At 38.3% G+C, this 17,123-nt stretch overlaps 1 protein-coding gene across 1 annotated transcript in view; it reads right to left on the reverse strand.

The window, feature by feature from the left end:
• The window catches only part of PHF20 (PHD finger protein 20), a 77,493-nt gene that overhangs the window by 6,412 nt on the left and 53,958 nt on the right, over window positions 1-17,123 (reverse strand). Inside the window, 4 exon segments of the mRNA XM_040575349.1 lie at window positions 1,742-2,141; window positions 4,913-5,108; window positions 8,231-8,330; window positions 14,329-14,498. Of these exon segments, the coding sequence (XP_040431283.1) occupies window positions 1,742-2,141; window positions 4,913-5,108; window positions 8,231-8,330; window positions 14,329-14,498 (866 nt within the window).

A 17,123-nucleotide genomic window follows, 5' to 3' on the forward strand; every position in this document is an offset into this window, starting at 1 on the left:
CTTTTTTTTTTTTTTTTTTTTTTTTTTTTACTTTTTTTCATGAAATAAAAACTAAACAACTTATTTGCAAAGGAAAAGGATCTGGGGGTGCTGATTGATACTTGCTTCAACATGAGCCGGCAGTGTGCCCAGGTGGCCAACAAGGCCAACGGCATCCTGGCTTGTATCAGGAATAGTGTAGCCAGCAGGACCAGGGAGGTGATCGTCCCCCCTGTACTCTGTTCTGGTGAGGCCGCACCTCAACTGCTGTGTTTGGTTTTGGGCCCCTCAGTACAAGAAGGGCATCAAGGCCCTGGAGTGTGGCCAGAGAAGGGCTATGAAGCTGGTGAGGGGCCTGGGACACAAGTCCTGTGAGGAGCGGCTCAGGGAACTGGGGGTGTTTGGTCTGGAGAAGAGGAGGCTCAGGGCAGATCTCATTGCTCTCTACAGCTACCAGAAAGGAAGGTGTGGGGAGCTGGGGGTCGGCCTCTTCTCGCAGGTAACCAGTGATAGGACTAGAGGGAATGGCCTCAAGTTGCGCTGGGGAGGTTTAGGCTGGAAATGAGGAGACATTTCTTCTCAGAAAGAGCAGTCAGGCATTGGGACGGGTTGCCCAGGTGGTGGAGTCATCGTCCCTGGGGGTGTTTAAGGAAAGGTTGGACCTGGTGCTTAGAGACATGGTTTAGGGGGTGAGAGTGGTGGTAGGGGGATGGTTGGACCAGATGATCTTGGAAGTCTTTTCCAACCTTAATGATTCTATGATTTCTAAAAAAAAAGTCACTATTTCCCTGAAGCTTTCTAACATTTGTCAGACTGTATTTCATATGACCTCAAATCATAAAATAGAAGCATTTTTCTGGAATTGAGGTATAGCAGAGGACTTCCTAAAAGTTTACTAGATCTGGTAGAGCTGAAAATGAGAACCTACTATTAAAGGGAGAAAACTGGAATGCTCCAATAGGAAAAAAAAACACAAGAAGAACTATTCAATGGTTATTGTCCTTAACCATCAGTTCAGGTTCCTTTTCCTTTTTTTAAGGATACATTGCCTGAAGAACCTGGAAACAATTTAATTATTGCAACTATTAAAAGCAATGTGAGAACAAGTTGGAAATAACTAAAAGTTGTGTCAGGGGAGGTTTGGGCTGGATGTTAGGAAAAGGTTCTTCATTGAGAGGGTGGTCGGGCACTGGAACAGGCTCCCCAGGGCAGTGGTCATGGCACCGAGCCTGCCAGAGTTCAAGAAGTGTGAACTACACTCTCAAGACACATGGTCTGACTTTTCCGTGGTCCTGTATAGAACCAGGAGTTGGACTCTGTCTTTGTGGGTCCCTTCCAACTCAGGATATTCTATGATTCTATGAAATGGTGGAATACCAGTGTATTTGAGAGTATCTCATGTGCTTGCCCTGTTCTCTCCTTGTTCTGTTGTTAGGGTTTATCTTTAGTGTCTAAACCATAGAAAAGTAAGGAGCAATGAATTTCTAGACCACCACAATGCACATTCCACATACTGTACAGATGATTTAGAGCCCAGAAATCATCTTCAATTTGCCTTTTTTTTTTTAGTTTTTTAAAAATGAAATGGTAGAGATGAACACGTCTATTATTTTGACTTGCTCTGACCACCTAAGTTTAACAGTATGACATGAAAAAAATAAACAAATGAATAGACTAAATACTAATAAAAGGACTAATCAGTTTTGCACTTTGCCAGGCAAACACATTCTCTATGCAGTGAGGATTATTTTAACATAAATACCTTGGAATAATTGTGTTTGGATTCATTTTCCATCCTGCATATTTCTCGGTCCAGATTCCAACCAAATCTCTCTGACAGGACATCATCCCCATTTTCTCTTATTCTATTTACTCCGTCATCCATGGCCGAACCTCTTGTTTCTACAACCAACCTCTGCTCTATCGCAGGGTAGTAGGCCCGAGGTTTCTGGTAACAGTGTTCACTTGTAATATAAGATTCCTCCACAGAAGGAATGGCTGAGGGTTTCTCAACTGTCCCATTCCAAGTTCTATAACTTGCCGTCTCCTCTTTGCAACAGTTTTCCTCAATGTGAATGATGTGTTTCGTATGGATTTTTTCATCCACCGTAATGTGTTTCCACGGATGACACCAAAGCTTTAGGTCCGGATGTTCTTTATTTCTGTTCAAACATAAAAAGGTGAAACACCCACCAAATTTAAACTTTAAAATTACTAAGTACACTACCTTACCATGTAAAGAAATCAAGTAATAACATTTCAAATACTACATGCTTTAGTCATCATCAGTTAAAAAACAAATATTATGAAATAATGTAATTTCATTGACCTCAACTGTGTATCTTCCTATACTGCTTTTATGTTCACGATTTTCATTTCTATAACATTGTATATAAGCCAAATAATGGTATTAAGAAAACAACTTAATCCATTTTCATCGGGATATTTTTATTTATATATTAAACAGGCAAGTCAAATACACATTTATATCTTAGTTCAGTTTCAGTGTATTTCAACAATTCTAACACCAGTAAAGCAAAGATACCCCTCAAACCACTCAGTATCAGACTTTTGCCTGCAGTTCCTCAAAAGAAACTTTAAAATTCAATCCACTGAACTTGTATAACCCTCTTAACAACAATTATGGACTCAGGGTGGGGTGGGGTTACGTACTTCTTTTCTTTTATTATTTCCTTTAAATCTTTAACTTGCCTTTAAATTCCAAGATGCTAAGCAAACTACTGTCTGGTACACCGCTTGCCTCCTTTAGAAAAAAACTTATTTGTTTTCGAACTGAATTACATAGAGTATCTCTCAAAAGTTATTTATTCCAGCAGCAGGGACAATTACAGATATCAGATTCTTACATGGATGTAACAAAAATTAAAATTTATCATGAACACTAACTGACACTGTTTTTCCACATTTGTCAGGCATTAAAACAGCAGTAAAGAGGAGAGCAAAGCAGAACCAATCTGTTCATCCTCAAACGACAGGCAGCTCATCTGCTACAGGCTGCAAGAAAGCAGCAGAAGCAAATCCTGATGCTAAAGCACCTGCACTCAACTACATGCAAAGGAGAGGGGTCCTCGCCCCCCAAACACACTCTGTGCTTCCTGGCACATGAAGGCAGATGAAATTACTCCATCAAGCCGATCCAGCTTCTGAAGCTGTTAGCTAAACCACTCAGGAAAACATGCCTATTTTCCTCACACAGTAACCTCTTTCTAATCTGCTCTATGCTAGAGAAGCTTTCCTCTGTGTCTCTTAAAGAAACAGTTAGTGCAACTGCCAAGGACTCGTTTTAGTCCAAGCTGTTTCATACCAGCATCTATACCTCCACCTAGGAGGGTGTCCGTTATGCCCTTAATGAGCAATCTTGAAGGAACTTCTAGAAGAGTAGAAACCAAGTGTTCACTCACCAGAGCTTTCTACTCCAACTCCATAGAGACTCTACACCTAAAGGCACTATCTTGCTCAGAGAACAAGGGAAACTTTGCAGAAGACAGAAAATTGAAAGACGACAAGCCAGCTAACTACAGATGAAAATTCAAGTGTTGAGTACTTGAGCACCCTTTTAACTATTGCCTACTGAAGGCTGCTGCACTCTCCCACCGCACCAAACCTGTCAACATGACCTTTGATTTTTTGCTACTTGCTTGAGATACTGAGCAACACTCTCCTAATAGTTTTTGACACTAGTGAAATTATCTCTGCTCTCCCAGAAGGTAGATCTACATCAATAATATAACCATTCTTCTGAGTCAGCTTTTTTCTTTTTAAATTCACTTTGATTTAAGTAATGTTAAAAACTGGGGCTGCAGTCTTCAGCAAGATGGTTCTAAGAGGACCACCTTTAACTAACTAGGCCATTACAACTTCAGGATTGGAGAAAAATGAACAGAGTCTGTAACAAGCATCACATACTTGTCCAGCATTCCATACCATAATACTATGCAAATCTCAATTTACAACTGAAATGTCACTGTCTAAAGTGTTGCTATTTAAGCAGAAAGAAGAAAAGGCTAAGGACTGGTCTTAGGATACTTATGTTCCAGCCCTTCCAAAGAAGAAGATACTTACAGATCTGACTAAAGGATGCCTCAGTGGAAAAGCAAAACCTTATGTTACAGTTGTTACTCTTGTTTTAAGCATTATCACTTTACGCATTTGAAGTACTGCCAGCAACACTGCTGCATCACCATAGATTAAATTTAGGGCAAAAAGTTCTAAAGAAAGCTGGAAACAAAAACAGCTTTGCTTTCCAAATATCTGCTGCTGTGCAAATTATTAATGAATAAATTTAAAATGTTATTTAATTAATTTGAAACTGCTGGATTTGAGTTAGAACAAGATTTTCAGTCATCAGAACCCAAGGATGACTTTAAACAGAAAAGATGCAGAAACTATTGTTTTCTACAGGGATTATGGAATACATTGTTTTTTTTTTTAATGTATCTGTAATAATCTTTGTATAGAAATGAACTGATAGAGGTTGCTGAAGATCCAACTGCTCTCCCATTAAAACAGAGCTACACATTATGATGGAAAAATAATAAGATATTATTTCTACTGGAAAAGGTAAGACTTAAAACTACTGGATGGAGAAGGCAAGTGTTATAGTAACACCACCACAGGTTATACACCTATCCTTTAATTGCTACTTAAAGCGTTTTAGGAGAAGCCGTGATTCTTAGTTTTCTCTTTGCTTTGTATTTTACCAACCCTTCTTTCTAACATCAGTTTACACTCCCTACCACACTTAAATAGTCTGTAAGAAGCCAAGATATCCTTTTCCAAGGTAACACTGACAATTCAAACTATGTTGTTATATATCCACAAAGAAGCACAAAAATAAGTCTGAATTTCTGGTTATTTTTCTACCATTTGAAATCAAATTCGTGTTGAAAACATGCCGACTGATATTGCTTACTTTAATATGCTCATCTTCAGCTGCAGTCCATGCAGTACTTCTATCACTCTCTGTACATCGCCAAGAAGCTGGTGAGTGGCTACTATCTTCTTGGCGTTCTGGTGGGAATAATTTTCTTCCAAAAATGCTAAGCCATGCATGTGACCATTACTTAACCACTCCTTCTCATACCAGTACTTTAAGCTGGACCTCTGACCTAAAGCAACAGTAACGAGCATGTTAAAAAGAAGCATTAACCATGGCATGTTAACATTACATAGCAATTTTGATTTTTTCACTTGTGAAACAGCTTATTAGCTCATATGAGTAACACCAACAAAGATCCATGACAGCAGACAAAACTCCAAAGCCATGAAGAACCTGTAACTGGGAAGTGAGATGACACCTTAGTCAAGAAAATCTCTGCCCAAGTGTAAGAGCCTGGAGCATTCAGACTCCAAATGCTAAAGGACATCCACAACAGAATATGCAACTGACAGACAGTGAAAAGTGTTTTTAGCAGGGTATCACACTTCTTAGTAACCACAATTATAACTAAAGCTAGTCTGAGTACAACTCTGCAGACAGAAAAATGAAGAGACAGTGAAATTCCTTTCTCCACTGGTCTCATTTTAATAGTTTAATGCACGTATTAATACAGTCACATGTAAATTTTACAAGGAATCATTGTGTTGATGGATATCTTGCGTATATTGAGCTATTAATAATGCTAATGCTAGCTTAAGACATTGAGATATCAACAATAACAAATGAAATTATATTAAGTGTGATAAATGCATCAGTAAAAGTAACTTAAGAAAAGAAAAAAAGGTTTTAGCAGAAGAGGGTGAAACTTGAGATGCTTGCTAAATTGAAAAAAATCCAAACAAAGAAAACTATCAAATGCCCCCCCCCCCACCCTGTGAATTGTACTGTTACAACAGATGTTCTCAGACACTTCAGCACCCTGAGAAACACCATATCATTCACTGGCCTATATATAGCCCAGTCCGCAAACCTACAAAGCCAGAGGTAATATGGGAGCACAGACTCAGAATGACATTCAGGAAAAAAAAAAGTCTCCAATACAAGCAGATTAGTATCTGCTGAAAATTTCAGCAGTGAATCAAAACAACTCCTCTGATGTCCAACTGAGAAATTACTCATAGGTGTATCTCTTTTTGGGGTAATTAAAAATAACAACAAAAAGGTTTGCATATCATGCCCAATATGAATATCCATCAACATAAAGGATACTTTTAAACTTACATTCAATGCTAAACCTGTCTTGAAGACAATGTAGAAGAGTGTTTGTGAGCACATAACCACTAGGCTGTATAGGACAATACCTGATGTTTTGAGGCAACACCTCCAAGAGACCTCATTCTCAAACAAAAAACCCCTCAGGAAAGAGCAAATTCTTCAGGCTATAATAGCTCAACCTTTCAGGCAGATACACTGAAGAGAGAAGCCTTCTACTTATGGCCAAAACCACCTTGGAGATGTTCCTGACATATCTGTATTAGCCTCATCACATTTATTTTTGTGTTAGAAAAGCTCCCACCTGCAAATGCAGTTCAGTCAACACGATTAAAACCCTACATTTTAAAACCTTAGTTATCTGAACAGCACTGACATTATCCAACTAAAGCCTATGGCATCATTTACTTAATGGTGTACTCAGAGACACAAAGTGCTCTCTCTTTCTAGGTGAATAAGCTTAAGAGATGAAGACAGAATCTAACAAAGCATGCTTTCCATTGCTTGAAAACATCTGCCACATAATAAGCAATATTTTTTATAATGTTTAAACAAGGGTAAATGGCATTTGAACACAAATCGCTTAAAAATCACACTTGATTCAATAAACTGTCCAAGATGACAGTTGTATAGTTTTTTGGCATAATTACACTAAGCTTGCTTTTACTTCCAGCAACATAAATGGTGCTGTAAGTCGTCCCAGAACTGGGGAAAATTCCTAAATAAGGAGTCTGCTGAATGGCTACGGCCAATTTTGAAAGCATATTATTTGCAGATTCATAAATTCATGGAAGGTTCATTGAAATTCAGAAGCCACTTAGTAGCTTTGCAGTCAAAAAAAAGGATATGACTTCCTTTTCCAAGGCAGGTAAAAAGTAAGTCCTAATAAAAAAAGAAAAGTCTCAGGATAAAGTAAAAGTGATTAAACTAATAAAGTGAAATGGTAGCTGTAACCAGTTTTTACTGAAAAGCATTCTAATAACATTTCCTACTAAATACAAACAGTTCAAGCATGATGGCACAACTTCAGTTTGCACATGCACTTCAGTTGAATTTATAACTTAAGTTTACACGAATCAGGTCAAAGCATCTTAAAAATAAATGGTTAAAATCCTGGGTGCAAAACACCATTAAAAGAAGGCAAACAGATTATAAATTGACTACTTAGATAACTGCATGTTAAGCATAGTGTATCTTCCTTGCAAATGATGTTAGTATACACACTACACTTGGTCACAAATCAATTAAGCAAGCTACTAAAGAGCTGGTGATTTTCAATAGTCAAAAAAAGTAGTGATCACAAGACCCTTTGGGTTTATGTGCATATTTGGATTGTGATGAGGCAGACAGGTATCCCAGGTATCTCATAACATCTAAACAAGGACACATGCCCAAACCTCATCCACTTCCATGCTTGGCAAGGCTTTGTAATTCAGAGTAGGAAGTCAAAAACAATCCATGCCATAAGTGTAGTTTCATCTGCTGCATAAGATGGACTGAGACATTTTAAAATATACAGCTTCATAGTTTGGAGCAGAGAAAGTACTGCTTAAATCAACTCTGTGTTACCCAAGATAACATACTTGTATTTATACACATGCTGTTTCAAAACAAGTAAAGGACATCACAGCCGTTGAGAACCAGACTGCCTCTTGATGATTTATTTTAACCAGTGCATAAGTCTGGCCTCACTGGAGGAAAGCTGCAGTTAAGTCCCTTAAGATGTTTTCACGCTTTATTCATAAGGAGTCTTTACTCAAGTTTCCTGAGCAGTTCTGAATTAATCTTCTGTAGCCAGACTGTACAACCAAACTTAAATCCCTATTACTGACAAGTATGTGACACAGATGGTCACAGTTAAACGTTCATTTCCATTAATGTCCAGCTGTAATTGCACAACATTGACTTGCGTACATTCACATAAATTCAACTTTCTGCATCTATAAATGAACTCAATTACCTATAAAGGCAGATAGCTAGTGGGGCAAAAAAAAGTTTATATATATATAAATATAACCAGAGTTTAAACTAATAGTTACTACATATATAGGAAGGTTCAGTAACCTTAAATGTCTGTACCTGGAGGATCTTGGCAAATATAGCAGGTATATTTCTCAGGTACATTATCTTCCAGTAAACCCATACAGACTCCATGCTGCCAGCACAGACACTCTTCACACTGTTTAAAGTCAAGAAGTGCACATCAACAGAAATGAAGCCTACAGGAGCTCAGTAAGTTTACCTCAATTAAGAAGAGAGACATTATCTACACATTTTAAAAGAACAAGGTATATTAACATCCCCTCCCTTTCAGCTACAAATACATTAAAGAATCAGACTACAGTATTTCAATCCTTCCCACATTTTTCACGTGGATTTATGGAGAATGACAACAGTTATGCTGTCAAAGCAGAGATCCCAGAGATTCTGAAAGGTGTCAAAATGTTCCCTTCAGAGATGAAAATCTTCTAAGAAGATGCATGCACACAGTATCTAGGACAAAAACAAATCAACCTTTATCAAAATATACCAAGTTTTCTGAATTAAATTTTCCACCCTTAAATAATAAATCAACACACTCAATTACAAAATCCTAGGGATATTTATGATAATGTAGGACTAGCCAATACTATGCTTCACCATATCTCTAGCATTTCATCCATTTCCACAAAGGTAGCTCTACTTCTTATAAAAAAGAAAAATGCAGGTGCAGCTGTACTAGCTTTAAAAAAAACAACTTTGCTCACATTGGTAAGCATAAATGTCAAAATCACACTAGCAAAGACCGAATATACTTTGGCACTACTTTTTAGTGCAATTATGCTATTTAAAAATGCAATAAACCATACAGTTTCAGAGCAGTAAAAACTACATCCACATGTTCTGTTTCAGTCTTTTTCCTCCCCTCTTCCACAAGCAGCCAAAACCACAACTGCAGCCTAAAAAACATTAGAACACGGGACAAAACCCCACATAAGAATATTAAGTCCATTTTGATTTGAAACTGTGTGGTGTCTGTTTAGAGTTATTATGTTCATAAGCATTGAGACAGTAGATCATCTTTATTTCTTGGAGCACAAGGCAAAAGCTTAACGCAGAGACCATGACAATATTGGCAAAGGTTTTCAAATGAGCTGATATGAAGAAATGGTAACTGCAAGCAATGTTAGATGCCCTTCACTGACCTACAATGAATGATACCAACCTGATAAACATCTCAACTGTGTTGGCTAATACTTTTATTAATGCTTTTCTCCTTATCTGCTGCTTTTCCTCCAGCTAGGAGAGACAGAAAGGCACCACCAGTTTTTCAGTATGTCATTTGCTTTAATTTAGTGGTTTAATTGTGGAGGAAATAGAAGCACAGGAAATGGACAGAGAAAAACAGACTTCTGAAAAATGGGACTAACGATGTCTGGCCTTACAAAATGAAAAAGGAATCCTAAAGCAATAAAGTGTTTTCAGAAAAGGTTGAGAGACCACACTCTGTTCACAAAGAGGATAAGATAAGTAGGAGGCATGGAAAGATGTCCTAAAAAGAAGAAAATCAACTAAGAAAAACAGCCTGCCCATTAAAAAATAAGAAGGAAGCTCCTGGACCTAGTTACACTTGCATCCTGTAAATCATACCATAAAGCTGTAGTCCTGAAGCTACACTCTGTGACTTTCCAGGCAAACCTATCCTGAACTCCAACAAAGCATTCCAACCTTTTACTGGCCTGGTATTCCAATATCCACCCTATCAGGACAGAGGTTCTTCCTTTTATCTGCATGTTTTCCTCATAGCTCAGCCAGCCAGGCTGTAGCCTATTGCTCTGGATACATGTTAAGTAGAAGCCAGCTCCTACCCAGAAAATAGGAAGGAGATTCAAAGCAAGCTAACTTTGAGATTCTGAAGAGAAAAATGTGCAGAGGTGGACAATAATATTTTAATTCAATTTTAAGTGTGAAAGAAATACCCAAGCCCAACGGACATGTATTTAAAGCAGCTTTTCATCTACCAGAGCAAAAATACCCTGATTCCATTTACATCCATCACCTACCTACAAAGCCACCAAAATGGAGCCACACAGTTCTCTATCTTACACACACACACCCCAATGCTTGGGTGCAAAAAAAAAAAAAAAAAAAGAAAAAAAAGAAAGGAACAACAGTTTGCCTGGACTTTTCTGGGCCCGATGCGTATTCTAAAAATGCTGTACTGTGACTTCCAAACGAACTAAAGGGAAAGCATCGGAAGTAGTACCTTCTCACAAAGTTACGGAGACTCACATGAAATCACAGGGACCAGTAGTTTTTACATTTTCCATTTTAGATGTCTATTAAATGAAGCAGGTACTTTAAATGCAAAATACATTTCTGTGCCCTTGTCTAATGAATGGTCTTTGTGCACAAATTGCCTGAGAATTTTAAAGCAAGTTCGAGGTATCAGAAGAATTTTTCGTAAAGTATCTTAAGCTGAATTTATAGGGAACTTTATTACTAGCTTTGAGAGAAATGGAAAAAAGTCACTTTAACCGTGTGAAGTCCAGTCAAATTTGAACATTTTGCATTTTTTCTGGAAAAAAATAAAAGGTGCTGCTTGTATTTAACATTTTTTCTTCATTATTTCTCAATTTGGCACATTCATGGAAATGCGCTTGGTTCAAATAGAAAATGACTTGCAATTGTCCCTTTTTTCTTTTTTTTTTTTTAAGAGGACGACACGAGTTGTCATAGGAGGACTGAACCTCCAGTCACACGCATGGATTAAATTTCTCTAGCTCCAAATTATGATACAAAGTCAAAGCAGACTGGCACAAAGGCACATGCTCAAGCACCAAATGTTATCATATTTCAGTGAGATCTCTAAAGAGTAATAAGCAAGGACAGAACAAACACCCCAATGAAAACAAATGCAATGACAATGTTCTTCTAAATAAAACCATATCCTGAACAAAACTTTGCATGCTCAGGAATAGAACACAAGTTTAAATACAAGTTCTTCTAGGGCAGACACTTCCAAATGTGAATTGAAGTGTCAAAGCCTACATAGGAAAGAGGGAAGAAAATCTTTCCAAGTTATAGCTACACCGGAAGTCAAAGGAAAAGCGTCAGTCTTAGCATTACACCTCTGAAAAGCTAAAAATAGGTTCTCCTCATTGTAATTCCACAATTGGATAGGAGAGCTTCACTTTGGATTAGTTAATGCCCTGTATTTGAAGAGCTAACACAGGCATTTTTACAACAATAAAACTCCAAACTCTTTTCCCAAAAGCTACAGACTGACAGAAGGGTGTGGAGAACACAACATTTGGTAGCTTTAGAGACCTGTCTAACCCTACCTCCTCCAAAAATCTCATCAATTCCTTGCTCCCCAATTCCTACTGCTTCAATCCCCATAACATATGCAGGTACTCACCATGGTGCCCATCTGCATCTCTTTTACTGAGAGAATAGCCCACTGTCTTATACAGTTTCCTTATAACACAGCTAATGCGTTTTGGTGTTTTGTGTTTTTTTTTTTTTAAACTTCTAAAATCTTTGCAGTGTGCTCAAAAAACTAAACTAGTTCAGCCTAGAAAACTGATCTAAGCAGCAGCCCACAAAACGAACTTATGCACAGACTACACTCATAGCTAGCTGACAGTTCTCTGCATTCTGCAGTTGTAGACTAGCATCAAGCCTAATTTTGCCAGAAAATTATATTGAAGACTACAACTTCACTTTTTTTTTTTTTTAAGAAAGAGACATCCTCTTAGAAAGCAGCCAGCTTCCCTTTATTCCCAATAGCTATCAGACTCCTTTTCTTCCTAAACACCCAGATGTTATTAATCACATTTGGACCACTGCCCATTACCAGCCCCATCCCTACTAACACACACAGCATATTTCATCCTGTGTTGTGAGAATCCAACATTAATACAATGTGTATCAGAATGAGCTAAGCCCTAAGAGAAATGTGTTGCACTTTTCCAAGTAACTTATCTGTAAACCACTAGGGAAGACCAAAGAAAAGCATCCAGTCAAGTTAATTGTTAAGCTTGACTGTCAAGACTAAAATCAAACCCAGCTGCATTAGCTGTATTAAAAAAAATCAGAGAAGAGGTTGCTGATGTCCCGAGCAAAACAGGTGTTTCTGCCCTCCTGCAGAAGCTAAGAATTCTTCAAACCTCAACAGTGCATTCCCTCTCCCCTTAACAGGTTTCTGCCCCCATTCAAGCAGTAAGGGCCACCAAAAACTAGCGGAGGCTGAGAGGTAGGCACATGCTAGCTTCTGCCTTTCCTTCTGGTTTCAAAGAGCAATAAAGAGACTCTGCTCACAGTAACATGCCAACAGCTATCCCAGGAATAGGTCCCATGAAGTGGGGTTGAGCCTCACAAAAATTAGCAACAGAATGCCAGGTGAAGTGAATACAAAACCTGCAGATGGGGTGTGAGATGTGCCAGAGAAATAGTTTTTAGTCCCACCTAAAACTTTCAGCAACATGTTGTATATATTAAAGCAAACTTGGCTCATGAAGGTAAGCCTGCCTTAAAGGATACAACTGAGCCCTGGGGAAGGAGCACCAGGGATTTGGACAGTTGTAGAGAAAACACTGAGAGCTCCACCCATCTGTCAGGCAGAAGCTGAGAATAGTGACTGCTCCTGCCAACATGGCCTGCCAGGACAATTCTCCAACAGCCCTCCCATAATGCTAACAGGACATCTGAAACATATACCTGGAAAACCTGGGAATCAAGGATCTGCAGAGCTGATGCTTTAGGAAAAATTAGGTTTAGATGGCTCCAGAACACAGCATTTTCCTGTCAAGCATCCGTAACATCAAGCTTATCCAATGATATTGGCACAGTGATATGCTGATTGTTAAAATGCTCTGTGAAACTGTCATTGCTTCTTGGAGTCAGAAAGCTCATCTGCCACCAATCACATAAAAGCACTTCTGGGCACATATAAGACCTACAAAAACAATTAGGCAATCCCAGAAGGTACATAATCCAGACACTGCCATACCATATCCTTTCAAAAATAACTAACACCCTCAAAAGTATGTAATAACCTTAAAATCCTCAGTGAGCCCACTTGTCAAACTACACTACTATCGCTTCGAACCGAACTCCTACAATTAGCAAAGTTACCTAAGAAAGTTGGAAGCTTCCTAAAAAAACAACAACAACACAACACATTTCTTCAGAATGGTAACTATGAAAAGCTAGGTTCAAGAGCATCACACACCTGAGCCCCCTGCATGTTTTTTCTCTGCATCTAAGATTTAAGAGGACTTACTGAAGGGGACCATACAGCTCATTTAAGAAGCAGTGCCAAAATGAACTAAAGCAAAAAATGCTGAAGTCTTTATTTGATATAAACTTGACCTCTTCACTGTTTGAAATGAATAGGAACTGGTAGAATGGCTAACAGCAGCTATGTGAGGAATGGTTTCCCAGTAACTTACAGATGTCTCAAGAACTAAAAGTAAACAGCCATGGCGGTTTCAAACAGACATTTATCACCACTTTTAAGTGGGACAGATAGTAGACTCTGCTCCAGCTGCAAAGAGTTTTCTGCAAACTCAGTTTACAAAGAGTACATAAAATTGTGAACGGACACATGGCTTTATGCAGATTATGAACTATAGAAGATGCTGCAGAATGCACAAATGAAGTTTTGCAGTTTGGCTTCCAAAAAAAGCTCAAACGATTATTTTTTTTTGTCCATACTATATAGAGGGTTGCAAGTTTAAGTGAAGCTTGCCATGGCAGAGAAACGGAAGTATATTATGATTGGACAGCAATGTTCTGAATGTGTTCAAAACTAGAGGGAAGAAAAAAAGCCAGTTAAAGCCCCACTAACTTTAAAGATATACTCTCTAAACCTAGGAAGTGTTGTAGGTTTTTTTTTTTTTTTTTAAAAATGCAAATCTACAGTGACAAACCAACCAACCGTTAATGACTCATGGAGATTTTTCCTTCCTCACCCACCTTCCTTCAATAAAAAGACTGAAGATTTTCTACAAACATAACAGCTGCTCACCCTGACACGTTATCTTGAAAAATGTTACGATTCCAGAAGAAGGCGGTTGATTTCACGTATAGAATGTATCAGTGCATATTTCTACAATAGCTTTTCCACTGTTGGACTGACACCTTCCACTGTTTTCACTACATAGTGCATCCACACTCCACTTCATCCATACCTGAATCATGAAGTCATTTTCGTCTTTTACTTCGCAAATACACCGAACAATCTCAAAATCACCTTCTTCAGCTTCTTCATCAGGATTTGTGGTTACATCAACATCCTGACTGCAGTCATCATCACTCCAAAGCAAGCTATCCATAGATGACTCACTCATAGTGTCTTCCTCTGTATAAAAAGCAGCCAGATAAAATAGCAAGTAATTACAGAAAGGTCAGAAAACTCTCAACACTCATTACGTAGACATGCATTACTAAAAGTTTCACTTCATTCTTTCATTCAAGGAACATCACAATAGTGACCTACTGTTTGAGTGCTACAACAAAGTTTTAAATGTTGTCATTAGTAGCTTCTTCAAAATATTCTAACTTAACAGCTTCTGTCATTAAAATTTTACTTTCAACAAACAGCGCCTCAAACCAAAAGCACAAAGTCTTTTCAGACAAGTAGGTATAACAAACAAAACCAGACATATAAATTCAAACAGGATTTAGACTAGTTCCTGCAATCTATATAGAACTATCTTGGTACTGTAAATGTAGAGCTAAAACAGAACATGGCTCTGTCTTATGAACCAGTAGATCTCAAAAAGAAATGTCTTCATCACAGAAGCAAAGTCCAACACAAAATTTAATCTTTCAGATTTTTTTTCTTTAGACTCCAGTTGAGAGTACATTTCTCAATTCAGGTGAAGTGCACTCTAAGGATACTCCAACACTACTTAAAGCATTTATACAGAATCTCTGTGGCTTGAACAAAACCATCAGGAAAATCTTCACTGAAAAAACAAGCTAAATTGGGATACTTACACCTCAGTAATATTAATGCAATTCCTACACGTTCTATCGGTACAGAATGGGAAGGTCAGAGGTGAAAGAAAGATTTTAAGTTATTTGAGAAGTACTCTAAAGTTTTTACCTTTCACTCTCCTCCAGCTCATTCATAAATCAACTATACTGTGGTCTCTGACCTATATTGGGGTAGAACTATTTTGATCACTTAGCCCCTAAAATGAAACTGTAGAAATACGAAAACCAGTCTGGAGAAGCTATATGTTTGGGAGAAAGATCTGTTCTCAATGAGTTTCAGGGACTGAAACTCCAATGCATTAGTTAATGTTCATGTTTAGAAGTTTTGTTCCACCTATGAGAAACAGTGTTTTTTCCTGAAGGATTCTGGAAGTGACAGGTTAAGCACGTTGTACTTCATATTACACAAGGGTATTACTAGATCTTATTTATCTAGACACTACCTTTATTGCTAGTACAAGTTCTGCAGATGTAAAAAGCACCAAAGCAATGGTGAAAAGGGTGAAATAAAATTATTTCCAATACTTTTCACCTCTTTCAAAGCGTATTAACTGATCACAAGAAGTCTGAGCAATTGATACCCATGTTACTGAACTCTATGTTCTACTGTTGGTATGCTCCAAAAATGCAGCTTATCAGACTAGCAGACCATGTTTTAAGCACAGATGGTGATACTGTCTTCAGTTGTTTTTTTAATTCCACAATACAGTAAAGAGGAAAATTTAACTGAAGTTCATTTTTCCTGAACTCAAACAATAGAACAGCTGCATCAAAACAATAATCAAATTGTCACCAACACTATCTGTATGGTGATGTTTTATGTTTCCTGTACCTACAAACAGGCTGTCATACATTTCCCATTTCAAGGCAATTTGCGAGCTTTAAGAATAATTGGAGGAAAAAAACTTTTTTTTTTTACTATACCTATTTGTAACAGTAAATACCAAGACACCAAGATATCAAAAGATTATGAAAGCTAGAATGTAACAGCCACATATTTGAGCTGTTTACAAAGTATTATGAAGGTACTAGTAAAGAGCTACTCAATAGCTTCTTGTCATTACAAAGCTCTGAAAACCATCAGAAAACCATGTAGCAGTATACAGTACAATACACAATCATATCTAGTGCTATCCCAAACATAATGAACACTGTATACAATTTGCAAAGCATCTATTTATTTTAACTCTGAAAGAATTATTACTTTGAAGGAAACCTTAGGAAAAATAACAGATGGAATTACTGAACGCTTATCATAGAGCTAATAAGGAGTTGCAAAAAGGTGCAAAATGAGTTTGAATTTTCAAAACGGGTAATACACTCTTAAAACTTCTGTAAAAGTAAATCATAGAATGGCTCGGGGTGAAAGGGACCTTGAAGATCATCTAAATCCAACCCCTCTGCCATGGGCAGGGATGCCACCCACTAGATCAGATTGGCCAAGGCCCCATCCAGCCTGGCCTTGAACACCTTCAGGGATGGGGCATCCACAGCTTCTCTGGGCAACCTGTGCCAGTGCCTCACCACCCTCTGAGTGTGAAGAACTTCCTCCTAACCGCTAATCTAAATCTCCCCTCTTTTAGTTTAAGATCATTCCCCCTTGTCCTATCATTACCTGCCCAAACAAGAAGTTGCTCTTTTTTTTTTTTTAATAAGCCCACTTTAATTATTTAAAAGCTGCAATGAGGTCTCCCTGGAGCCTTCTCTTCTTCAGGCTGAGCACACCCAGCTCTCTCAGCCTTTCTGTACAGGAGAGGTGCTGACCAACTTTGTAGTCATCCTCTGGACCCTCTCTAACAGACCCTCATCCTTCTTGTGCTGGGGGCTCCAGACCTAGATGCAGGACTCCAAGCAGGGCCTCACAAGGGCAGAGCATAAGGGGCACAATCACCTCCCTCCGTTGCTGTTCCCTGATGCAGCCCAGGATGCAGTTGGCCTTCTGGGCTGCAAGTGTGCACTGCTGGCTCATGCTGAACTTTTGATC

This window comes from Cygnus olor, chromosome 16 (genome assembly GCF_009769625.2).
Source record: "Cygnus olor isolate bCygOlo1 chromosome 16, bCygOlo1.pri.v2, whole genome shotgun sequence".
NCBI lineage: Eukaryota > Metazoa > Chordata > Aves > Anseriformes > Anatidae > Cygnus > Cygnus olor.